This window comes from Jatropha curcas, chromosome 7 (genome assembly GCF_041381405.1).
Source record: "Jatropha curcas cultivar XTBG-Jc1 chromosome 7, XTBG_Jcur_1.0, whole genome shotgun sequence".
Taxonomy (NCBI): Eukaryota; Viridiplantae; Streptophyta; class Magnoliopsida; order Malpighiales; family Euphorbiaceae; genus Jatropha; species Jatropha curcas.
In genome coordinates this window covers 24514658-24526789 of record NC_143157.1, presented here as the reverse complement: position 1 = coordinate 24526789, position 12132 = coordinate 24514658, and the positions used below count along the sequence as shown (strand labels likewise).

Below are 12132 nucleotides of genomic sequence, written 5' to 3'. Positions count from 1 at the left end.
GTCTTATAAATTAAAATATTTAATATTTTTTAACTACGACCAAAAAACGGGAAATGGATTATTTGGAAAACATTTTTGAAAAAAAACGTTTTCTTTAGAAAATATTTTAAAAAATAAGTTAAATTTTCTGACAATATATAATATAAATTCTTAGTCCCACTTTGATACTCAAGTGCAAACACACTAACTTATAGGAATTTGTGAGACAAAACTAAGAATATTGAATTACATGCTTCCACCAACTAATTATTTATTCTAGCTCATATGCCTAGCACAGAATTTTGATGCTGGACGCACTGTAGACGTTACACTTTATTGGAAATAGAGGCTCTCCTTCAGTATGCATATGTATAGCTATTTATATTGCTGCAATTTAAGCTGCAATCAGCTGCCTCATATTCATATGAAACGTATATTGTGATGGACCGTTGAAGATATTATTGACCAAAATGCGGTCTGTTGCTTCTGTTGGATGAACTATGTCCCAAAAGACATGATTGCTTCTGTTGGAGCAATAGTTTGATATTGGCATGCAGGGGATTTCTGCGTTCAGCTTTCCAAGCCCGCAGCAAGCAGCTTTAACCTCAGTAAATCCTGAAATGGAAACAAAACTATTGCATATTACAATGGATGAAATTCAACTCTCGAGGTAATGATTTCATTACAATGCCTACATTTCCATAATTTCGTTTAGCTTTTCAGGCAATTTCCGAGGAATAATAATGTCCGAATATTATCGTACCATAAGCATCTGGTTCCTGAAGGATGTCCTGCATGATGTTGTAAGTATCAAAGTAGGAGTAGTTTATGTCCACAAGCTCTGATTTTAGCTGTTGCAACATTGACTTGAGGCCTTCATTGTACATTCTGCTCAATGAATTTATTTCTTCATTGCATTTTTGTCCCTTGTTCTTTGTCCTTTCCGATGGAACGCATCCTACTGTTGCAAGTCCAGGTAACAAAAATTTACGGGCACCATTAGCATACAATCTCTGCCAAAACATAGCAATATAAAGGATATTGTCATTAAGAAACTAGAATAACCAAATTGATTGATTTTATATATATAGTTGCCATTACCTTTGTTTGTGTTTTCATTGTGAGAACCATCATATCTACATATTGCTGTGGAGTGCTTTTCTTTTGGAGATCAGAAGAACCATAGTATCTAAAAAGGTCATTGCTTCCAGTTACAGTAAAGAATAGAGATTTAGCTAAGAGCTTGTTTGTTCCATTGGATCCCATCTTTTGCACCAAATCTCCATAAACATTTATATAGTAGTCTACTTGCTTTGTCAAAGGGATTACTGTACCCTAAAACAAAGAACCAGTATTTGATTTAATACTGAATGAACAGTTATTATATGAGTTTGTCGTTTTGATTAGTTACTTACAAGGGATTTTCCAGTAGCATTGAGGATTCCAGAAGCTCCAGAGGCAAAGTTTACGCCAGTCAAGGATGCATTTTTCTTCTTGTTGATTAACAAGGAGAGGTAGGGTTGAGGTGTAGGTAAACCCAGTTTCTCAGCTGCTCATCATTAAATTGAAGTGAGGTTGTAAGCAAAAACTACTGTAATTCGTGAACTTAATGCCCAAATATATAGATATAATTTGACTTTGACACGGATTTAAAAAAACTAGTTAATATAGTTAAATTATATTTTTATTTATTTATTTCCTAAATTCCTCTCTACAATATTACATGACATATATAGGTGTAAATTAGATATAGATATATTAAAAAATTAATAATAAATATTTAAAAAAAAAAAAAAAAAGGGAAGTGAGCTTATACATATGGGATGCAGGAAGTAGTGTTGATATTCATCTGTTAACCTTCCACTGTCGAATAGACTCATTAGTTTAATAATTTACAACTATGATTTATGAATGAACAGCTATAGTATTTGTAGACAAAAATAAAAATTTCTTGTATTTTAGCAACAACAATTTATCTATATAATTTTAAAAAATTAAAAACACATAAATATTAATAATAGTAATAATAACAGTAATATTATTTATATTAATATTTTATTATTAATAACAGTAATAAGTTTTATTTATTTATAATATTAAAATTATTAGATAAACTTATAGAGTTTTCAAATTAAATATTTTATCTAATGCATCTTAAGACAAAACCTAATTTGAACCTACAAATCGAAGCCGATAACGAGTTACTTCTTTCTATTTGTCTATATATATACACATACAGAGGAAACCAAGAAAATAATGCGTTAGGACGTACCAACAAAATCTGCAGCATTCTTGCCATTAGAAAACCTTCCAGTTGGTTTTCCGGTAGGGAAGTCGATACCATTAAAAGGAAAATCAGCTTTAGCAATGGAAAATGGAAGATAGTTATTGTTTCCAACATCTACGCCTGAATCACCAAACACGAACACCGCTGGCACCATTTTAGCCTCTGAATCTTTCAAGAACAAGCTCATTATCATCGTCATCAACAACAAAAACAACATCAAACTCTTCACTGAATAAGCATTCAAACCCATTATAGCTCTAAAGTATTACAGCAAATTGGTAGACATTTCTCTATGCATATATATATATATAAGTCAATGAGAATGTGAAAAGAAGAAAGGAGTATGTTAGATCTCTGTGCAGACAACATGTAATAAAGAATGGTACTGTGTATGTTGATGTGTTCCGGTCTCTGCCTTCGAATTCATCTTCACATTTAATATGTTAGATAGATAGGTCTTTCTTTGCTTAGTTAATGGTCACTGTCTGTCTTGCCCTAAACTTAATTCGGTTTCACTTTTCTGTTGGCTGGATTTGATTATGCCAAAAATTGATCAATGATAATAATTTTTGAGGTAAAAAATGTAATATTTTGAAAAATTAGTCACTTATGCATTCAGTTATGCAAAGGCAAATCACAAACAGTTTCTCATAAATATCCTTGGAAGTTGGTTTGTTCATCTTAAAATATCTTCAGTCCCATTTACTTTGTGCAGATGGATAGTGATGGGGGAGGGGAATTTTTAAAGAGAACATTATTTATTGGCACCCATCAGTTGGGATGAGAAAATTTCAAAAGTATCTATTCTATATCTATCTATTTATAATAAGATAAAATAATCACAACAACGAACGCGCCTCAAACGGGCGGAGGCTCGTTCTTGATCAATTTCTTGATTGCAGCTTCCTAGCTGAGCACGCTTTGGAGGAGAGGTTGTCAAGGTGGAGCAGTCCCAAACTTTTTTTTTTATTATTTTTTATAATTAAGAGATGTAATCCTCGTATGTTTTTACCCTCTCAATAAAATGCGCTTTTGAGAAATCGAACTTGTGTTTTCATACCTACAGGAATTGAGATCGCTCCAAAATATTATAGTAATGTATCTAACAAGTGCATTTAATTTATATATATATATATATATATATATATATATGATATTTAGGTTAAAACCATTTCAAGAGTAATGAGTCTAATGGCTCTAGATTTTATACTCATAATTTTATAAGTTTCGTCTGGCCTTGCATGAACTTGATAAAAGATTTTTTTTTTTTTTTTTTTTCCTCAAATGTGAAAGCTGAGTGAGAGGAGAAATTGAATACTTGTAAAAATGAGAGGTTTGCTCTAAAAGGATTAAAAAGTGACAATTGTCCCTTTGTCACAGAAATCTTGTTTTTTTCAAGTTTTGGTTTTTCTTAATTGCAAAATGGCTTTTCATGTGACACTTGAAACAAATAACCTCTTTTTTACTTGCCTAAAAAGTAAAAAGTAAAAAAGTAAAAGTAAGCTACTAAAATGGAAAATAGATTTCCGGTCAAATAGAGTCAACGATTTCGACTTGGAAGTTGGAACTCTAACAACAGGCTGTGCTTTCTTTGGAAGAATTAAATGCACATTTTGTCTAACGAAACGGTGTCGTCTTAATAAGCACCCCACCTCTTATTTTGTTAGGAAAATTCAAAGTAAAATGCAGTCATCAAATCAAATGATGGATGATGCGTGACTCAAGATAATTTTTGGTTCGATTGAGTTTAAATTTTTCAAGAAAGTGTTCTTCAGCTAGTTGATTCATATTAAATATGTAGAAATTTGAAGCCATTCAGCGGGGATAGCTCAGTTGGGAGAGCGTCAGACTGAAGATCTGAAGGTCGCGTGTTCGATCCACGCTCACCGCATAATTATTTTTTTTGTTTAACTTAATTTCATATGCCTGGAGAAATATCAATTTATTCAAGAAAACAATACTTCTGTTTGCATTAATTATACGTAACTCCTTTGACCTAAAAAACACTACCAAACATCACCGCCCTAAAAGGAACTTGTCTATATGTTATTTATAACCTAACTTAACTACATTTACCATCCTCTTCCAGTCTTTTTGGTGTTCTTCTGAAGAGAAGGGCATTTTCATGTCTATGTTTTGCTATAAAAGACTAACTTATTAAGCTTAAGCTGTTATGAGTTTTCTGAGATTGACAGGGAAAGTATATTGTGAAGGACCATCAAAAAGAGTATCCACAAGAATATGGAAAGTTGCTTCTGTTGGATGAAAAAGATCCCAAAAGACATGATCTTTTCTGTTTGAGCAATATGTAGCAATTGGTAAACATGGCACCTTTGCTTTTAATCTCCCTAGCCCACAACATGCTGCTTTCACCTCTGCAAACCCTGAAATCACAACAATTTAAGTAATACTATCAATTTTATTAGATCAAAGTTTGGGTTGGACATAATTTGGGTTAGACCAAAAAATCAAATCGAACCAACCACTTCTGTTTGGTTTGATTTTTATCATAAAAAATTAATAGCTTGAAATTAGTTAATTAGGAGGTTGTGAGTAATAATACCATAATTGGAAGGATTTTGAGTGATGTTTTGAAACAAGTGGTAGGAGTCAAAATAGGAGTAAGAAATGTCCTTCAGCTCTGTATTCAACTGTTTCAACATTGCTATTAGCTTTTGATTGTACAAAACAGCCATTGCATTTGTTTCTTCGTTGCAAGCTTCTGTTTCGGTCTTCGCTCTTATTGATGGAACACATCCGATTGGTCCAACACCAGCAATAAAAAACTTGCGCCCACCATGCTCATACACTCTCTGTCAAAACCACTTCAATATATTATAGAAAAACACATGAGAATACCTAGCAATACGGGTGTAAACAAGTCGAGTCGAGATGAGTTCGATCTTGCCATGCTCGAAGTTAGGGTCGAGATGAGCTCGAACTTACCATGCTCGAAGTTTGGTTAGATAATGAGATCTCGAAGTTTGGTCGAGATGTGTCTATATGTATATATAGACACATTAAAAATGTAAGTGCAGAGGATGATAGGAGTTACCTTAATGAGATCTTTCAAAGTGAGAATCATGGAATCCACATATTGTTGAGGGGTGGCCTTATTGGAATTAGATGAGTTTGAGTAATCAAAGATGTCATTACTTCCAATTACTATGGCAAAAAGAGATTTAGATAACAAATTTTGTGTAGCAGAAGCTCCCATATTCTCCACCAACTTTCCATATACTGATTCATAGTCTCCTACTTGACGTGTTAAGGTTATGGATTGTCCCTAACAAATTAAGTAATTTTGTTTTGAAAGTTCAAACACATTGCAAAAATATGCAATTGGGGATAATTGAATTGAGAACAAGGCATTCGGTTTTTTATCCACTTACCAGCTTTTCATCTGTGCCATTAATGATTCCAGCGCCACCGGAGGCAAAGCTTACGCCGGTCATGAAAGCGGAGGCAGTTTTAAACTTTAAGGATAGATATGGTGGTGAAGTAGGTAAGCCAACTTTCTCAGCTGCCAGTAACATTATACGTTATACATTTTTGTTATTGAAAAAGAATAAAGCATATATAGATCATTAAAAAGAAAGGCATAGGTACTCTATCAAAGTCACTTGTAGCATAAAGTATGTAAACTTGAAAACTATACTTTTACCAATCAATATGCACATAAATGACTTCAAAGGTTCAACTTTCAAGTTAGCAAGCTTTTTCCTTTTTTGCTTTTGGCATGCACTTTTTTTTTTTTTTCAATTTTTTTTTTTTTTTAAAGATAATGCATGGGCATACAATTTGTAATTTACATTATAGTGCAAAAGAGGAGAGAGAAAGAAAGTAATTAGTTAAGCTCTCAATTAGGAGTTTAATAATCAATTAAGTAAATCATAGAGCTAGTTGTTGTATGCTAATAGTGTTTCTTAGAAATGATAAGTGCAAAGAAAGAAGCATATATATGACAATCAGGTGATGGTCTGATTGATCTTTTCGAATTTGAGTCCTCTCAACTATAGTTGTTTTCACCAATTTAGTATGCATAGCCTAACTTCGGAACATGACAAACTGATTCATGAAATGACAAGATTGATAAGATAAAATGTTTTATAACCCCCTTGGAATTATTGTGGAGAAAATTATTTTGTTTTTCAAAACTCAAATTTCTAATAATAACATGAAAAATAAATCCAAATATTATAATATACTAGATGGTTAATAAGTCCTAATTAGCTGCTTTTCCTTAATATTAGCAAATTAATTTAGAATCTTTGGGATCAACTGATGAAGTTTGGATTAGACACGTAACTAAATAATACATATGCAACTTGCAAGCTTTTTCCAATTTTCATTTCCTTGCCACAAAAAAACAAAATATAACAAAAACGTGGAAATTATATATGGATTAGAGTAATACAATAGTTTTAAATACCTATCTATTTATAATAATAATAATAATAATAATAATAATAATAATAATAATAATAATAATAATAATAATAATAATAATAAAAAGTTCAAGAATTCAAATCCCGACAATTGTTCGCCCCTTCAAAAATTTTAGAAAAAGATTTACAATCAATTAAATAAAAAAATTTCATAGTTAATACAAAATTTGCTCTTATTTGCATTTAGAAATATTATTTTTAAAAAAATTAGTAAATAACAAAAAATTTTAAATTTCTGAAAAATATTCAGAAACTAATAAAACTAAAAAGGGATGAAATATGAAAATGGTACATTAATTAATAACAGAAGTAATTGGAGAACTGATATAATAAAACCAACATGATATGTTAGTTTTTACCGTTGGCAAGTTTTATAATGAGAAGCCTCTAAAGAAAAGCTTATCAGAAAGCTAAAAACTAACCAAGAAAATCTGCGGCGTTCTTGCCATTGGTAAACCTTCCGGTGGCTTTCTTGTTTGGAAAATCTATACCGTTATGAGGAAAATTTGCTTTAGCAATGGAAACAGGAAGATGATTGTTGTTCCCGACGTCCACTAAGGAGTCGCCGAAGACAAACACCGCCGGTACCATTTGAGCCGTTGAGAATTTGAAGCTGAAGCTCAAGAAAGCAGTAAAGACGATACAGAAACATACTAGAAGATCTAAATTTTTGCTACCCATTAGTTTAACAAATATATATAGATGTTCTCTTGCTATTGAGAAATGAGAAGGAAGTGTTGTTCTTAGAGCTATATATAGAGGGAGATAAGGTGATGGATTGAAGTCCACAAATTTTTGAGTGTGAAAAGGAGAATTTTTTTTTTAATTATTATTTTTTTTTATAAAAAAAAAAAAGAAAAAGAAATGAGTAATTGCTTGAGAGAGTTGAAGTAAAATGCAACCTATAATTAGACAAAATAAAAGAATGTGATGCTAAATAAAATATTACTTCCTCTGAAATTGGTTTAGAACTCATTTTCAAGTTATAATTTTTGATTCTTGATTTGTTTTGCATTCCTGGACTGTTTTTGATATCACCTTATGATTATATTATTCTATACATGGTCAAAGACAAACCATTCGTAATTTTTTTTAATTGTTGATTGTTTTAATGTTTGAATATTAAGCATTTAATTAAAATATTCAACAATATAGTTTTTTTTTTTAATGAAAGAAAATTATATATATGATTTGATTACTTCATTTTCAACTATATTTAATTTAATTTTATTATTATTTTTTATATATTGACAAAGGAATTCATATATTGACTTTAGAGAAAGAAAAAAAGAAAAAAGAAATTTCTGGATCCCTTTTTTATTGTTTATCTAGAAATAAAAACCAACAATAATCTAATAAAACGTGGGTACATAAGTGGGAACCCACTATCACAATCATCACGTCTTACACCCAAAATTGGAATTTTGAGGTCAGCACCGTCCCATTCTCAATCCACCTCCATACCCAAATCACTTCATTAATTCCATTGTCACCATATCACATTTTAAATAAAATATATATATGGAGAAATAAAATTAAAAATAATAAAATTGGGATTTAAAATTTAAAATTTTTTAATTTATTATTTTAAGTTTAGTATAATTTTATTATATATATTTTTTAATTTTAGCCCGTCTGCTAAGATTTTTCCGACTTAATTTCTATAGAAGCATTGATCCTTCTAATAGAATTAAGGAATCTCACTTTTGTTGCAGCCTTCCTTCTTTACAAGGATGTATTATTATAACTTTGTAACATTTTTGTGTTTTAAAAAATGGCTTCAGACAACTTTCAGGATAAGAAGATACTTTGTATGTTGTCATGTTGAAGTTCTTTTAAGGCACAGCATCACTTTTTTTTTGGGCTTATGGAATTTTATTTTGGCCGCACATGTATTAAATTCAAATTATTATTCTAATTAATTCAATCACTAAATTTGAATTCATAGCTTCTTTTATATTATAAAATTTTAATTAATGTGGAGTTATTGAAATTTAATTTTTTGTTTTAAATTTAACTTCAAAAGCTTGTCTGGTAATATTTTTTTATGTAGCATTTAAGGTTTTGATTAACCAAAACACTATATTATCTCATTCTTAATTAATTAACTAAAACTCTATATTACCCCTAATTCAACTTTAATTTGATTAGTATATCAACATGACAATTGAATAATACAGTATTTCTTGCGTAAAGATCACTTCTTTTTCAAGAAAAAGAAAGCAAACTAGAAGAAAGAAAAAGATTACAAGGAGTGGTAATTAATTTAATAATTTAATCATAAATAATTGAGATTTTGACATGAAGTTTGGACTTTGATGAGTGACAAAATTGTGCATATAATTTGTCAAAGTAAACTCATCACTGATTCTGGTAAATGACCAAAAGAGAGAGAGAGAGGGAGAGACAGAAATATCATTCTAAGTTGAATTTCCTTTTAGCCAAACAAGTCCAACACGTTGTGCCATTAACCCTAAATTTTGATTACTAAACCTAACAATTAACAAAAGAGAAGATCCATAACCATGTGGGTATGTTTGACCCACGCCTAGAAGGTGGGAATTGGATTGCATTTGCAACCAAGACAGCTTGGGTACAGCCATTAATGATTCTAATCCATAAATACTGTGGTGTGAAAAGGATCGATCTTTCTTGGTTGTTAGCTAGCTAGCTGGGTTTCTTTTTTATTTTTCCATTTTTGTTTTTGTGGGTTCAAATTCAACTATGACGAAAATGATTCAAATTTATAATAATTAGCAATTCTACTGCAATTTCTTGCTTGTTGTCATACGCCGATTATTGGGAATTGACTATTCATGTCTCTAGAAGATAATAAATTTAGACTGGATTTGATTCAACCATCTCCAAGCCCCCACTTATTTTTTTTATAAATAAAGAGAACACAGTGATGAATGAACCGCATGTCACACGCGGGTAAATATCGTTCCATTCTTATATTCTATCCTCCCTCAAGATAGATGAGGCTCCTAGTTTTGAATCCTGCCTTGGTCCATGAAGGGGAGAGATAAAGGTCATAAGATAAAACTTAAGCTAACTAGCTGTGACTGAAGAAGACACCACCCACATCATAATTCATCCAAATTATCAATTCATCTTGGTTTTGCATGTATGTAACCGTTAATCTCACAGTATATGGTTCTTGAGAGTTGAGAATTCCGTAATACAAGTGTGAAACCGCGTCTATTTTAGCCACCAACTTCTACAAATAGGGACTGCAGATTTTTGAAGATGACACCGTAATCTAAATATATATAAATCGATCACTTGATGTATATCCACACTACAGGCCAGGGTATCTTTCTACGTAACTCTCTGTCGACCGAAGTGTTGAAATGGGATTGGATCTGATTCTTTGTGTGTTAGCATTTATTGATAAGTCAAAATTGTTACAACCAGAATTTCATGTGGCAATAAATTTGATGAACCACTTCTCTGATGCCAAGGAGTGGACTCCAGCTTTTTGAGTTTAGTTTAAATCTCCACTGCCAGAGGCAGAGACAGTAGTGGGTCTTCATCTGGGCCTAATAAGACTTGTCCATGGGCTGGACTTCAAATTCAAAAATAGCAAACTTTTTCAAAATTTTACCCATTAAGGTTTGAATCTTAACGTTCACCTCTAAATAAAAACACCTTTAGTATTAGATTAGCGCAACGTTTAATGGAAATCTTTTGCAAATTTTACTCTTTTAGTATTAAGATTAGTGCTCATAACCAAAAATATTTTTTTTTTTCTAGCAAAGAATTAGATCCTAACATTATAAAATACAAGTACTAGAACATTGGAACTTCAAAATGTATAACTCGAATGTACTTCTTTGCAAACAAGGAACAGAAAAAATAAGGCACAACTCAAAAAAGAGGGTCAGCAACTATTCTCAGGTGCTTCACTGCAAAAGTTGCACCATTTTCAGTCAGTAGAATCAAAACTTAGTTTTGCTTTGCGCCTGAGCATTCTATCTTCAGCAGCTCTTTCAACAACTTTCTAAAACCATCCTTGGTGCTTCCTCTACGTGGAATTATTTGCAATTCTGAACAGAGGGTCATAACTTTGAAAGGATTCAGACAACGGAGAATCTCTGGATCTCGATCATAATCCTACAATTGCAATGGTTGAAATTAATGAATACGAGTTTGCAAAAAACATAAAGTTATTATGACAATGACGATATTATACTCTTTAAGTCATGGAAGCCTGTCGTTAGGTAAGGAACAAATTATACTAGCAAACATACAGTCACACAAAGGAGGACATGCTGCAGATAAAAAAGGAAACAGATGGACCACATCATCACGTGCTATAAAGAAGCTATGCATCTAAACTACATAGCAATGATTTTCTCAACTAAGTGGTCCTATAATAAGCTAAAAACCAATAAAATATGCCAGCATCAGTATTAAACAATGTACCCACCTTCTCCGTTACGACCACTACCGGCTTGGACCCAAACTTGTTCTCTAGTTCTCTGAGTTTCATCATGATCACCTCAATGTCCTAGATAATTGACAGAGGATATCAGCACCAAATTCAGCATAAAGTGGGTGGGGATGAGCAAATATTTTCCTCTTATGCAGTAACTGTCGGGATTAGGGCTTAGTAGTTGTTATGGAGTAGCTGTCACAAGCTATGCAGATATAGTTACAAGCACATCTTAATATTGCAGGTAGAGGCACAGTAACTGTAATTTTGTATCCTGTTTCCGTGAAAAGCACGGGCACCTTTTCAATAGATAAGAGTTGAACTTTGCGTATGCAAAATTTGTGAGTGAACAGGAGAATGAACTTCAAGAACAAATGCGTACTTATATGACAAACGTGAGCATTTTTGAGCTATGAAAAATAGACTGTCCATCTGAAGCAATTTAATAAAAAGACAGCACTAAGAGAATTGTACCCTGGTTTGGAACAAGTGATGGTCACTGAAATCAATTCGATCAACATAAAATGCTCCCAACTGCAAGATACCCACCATTTAAACACATTTAATTTTGTTCATTAAATTAAGGGAGAAAAATATCAAACCCATTAAATGTCCCTTGATGATTTGTTCATTATACAAAAGATGCCCAAAGATTCTCAATATAATCAAGAGGGAAACAAATAAAATAATGTCATAAAACCAGATAGTAAAAGGGGAAGTACCTGTTTCATCTCCAGCACAAAAGCATTTGCTGAACCAATTGCAGAAACACAAAGCACAATGGCATCATGTATGACATCCAACGGTATTCTAAAGTTGATATTTCCTACTTCAAAGAAATATGAGGGAGACATTCTAGTGAAAAAAATAGGAAGAGAATCTTTAACTCCTCGAATCATTATCTCAATATCTTGGAGATTTTGCTCTGAAACCTGCACAGAACTTTTAAATTGATATATTTATACCAAATCGCATGAAGA

The 12132-nt window shown here is 31.9% G+C and overlaps 3 protein-coding genes and 1 non-coding gene across 5 annotated transcripts; 1 reads left to right on the top strand and 3 right to left on the bottom strand.

Annotated features, from left to right (window-relative positions):
• Positions 1–138: 138 nt before the first annotated feature.
• On the bottom strand, positions 139–2600 carry LOC149495047 (GDSL esterase/lipase At5g55050-like). Its single transcript, XM_089723614.1, has 5 exons — positions 2252–2600; positions 1395–1528; positions 1081–1314; positions 743–992; positions 139–594 (listed from the first exon to the last, which is right to left on the bottom strand). The coding sequence occupies exons 1-5, from the start codon at positions 2514–2516 to the stop codon at positions 374–376; spliced, it is 1104 nt and encodes a 367-aa protein (XP_089579740.1). The 5' UTR covers positions 2517–2600; the 3' UTR covers positions 139–373.
• A 1484-nt stretch (positions 2601–4084) lies between these two features.
• On the top strand, positions 4085–4157 carry TRNAF-GAA (transfer RNA phenylalanine (anticodon GAA)). The gene has a single exon. It is a non-coding gene; the product is annotated as a tRNA-Phe (tRNA).
• A 25-nt stretch (positions 4158–4182) lies between these two features.
• LOC149495045 (GDSL-like Lipase/Acylhydrolase superfamily protein) lies at positions 4183–7453 on the bottom strand. Its single transcript, XM_089723695.1, has 5 exons — positions 7137–7453; positions 5659–5789; positions 5322–5552; positions 4830–5079; positions 4183–4650 (listed from the first exon to the last, which is right to left on the bottom strand). The coding sequence occupies exons 1-5, from the start codon at positions 7393–7395 to the stop codon at positions 4430–4432; spliced, it is 1092 nt and encodes a 363-aa protein (XP_089579821.1). The 5' UTR covers positions 7396–7453; the 3' UTR covers positions 4183–4429.
• Positions 7454–10504: 3051 nt separating this feature from the next.
• On the bottom strand, positions 10505–12084 carry LOC149495044 (putative tetraacyldisaccharide 4'-kinase, mitochondrial; the record flags this gene model as incomplete). Of its 2 annotated transcripts, XM_089723700.1 has the most annotated exon segments (4): positions 10505–10830; positions 11147–11227; positions 11627–11686; positions 11875–12084. In XM_089723700.1, coding segments are annotated over 4 exon segments (519 nt in total), but the record flags the coding sequence as incomplete, so codon positions are not given.
• Positions 12085–12132: the final 48 nt, after the last annotated feature.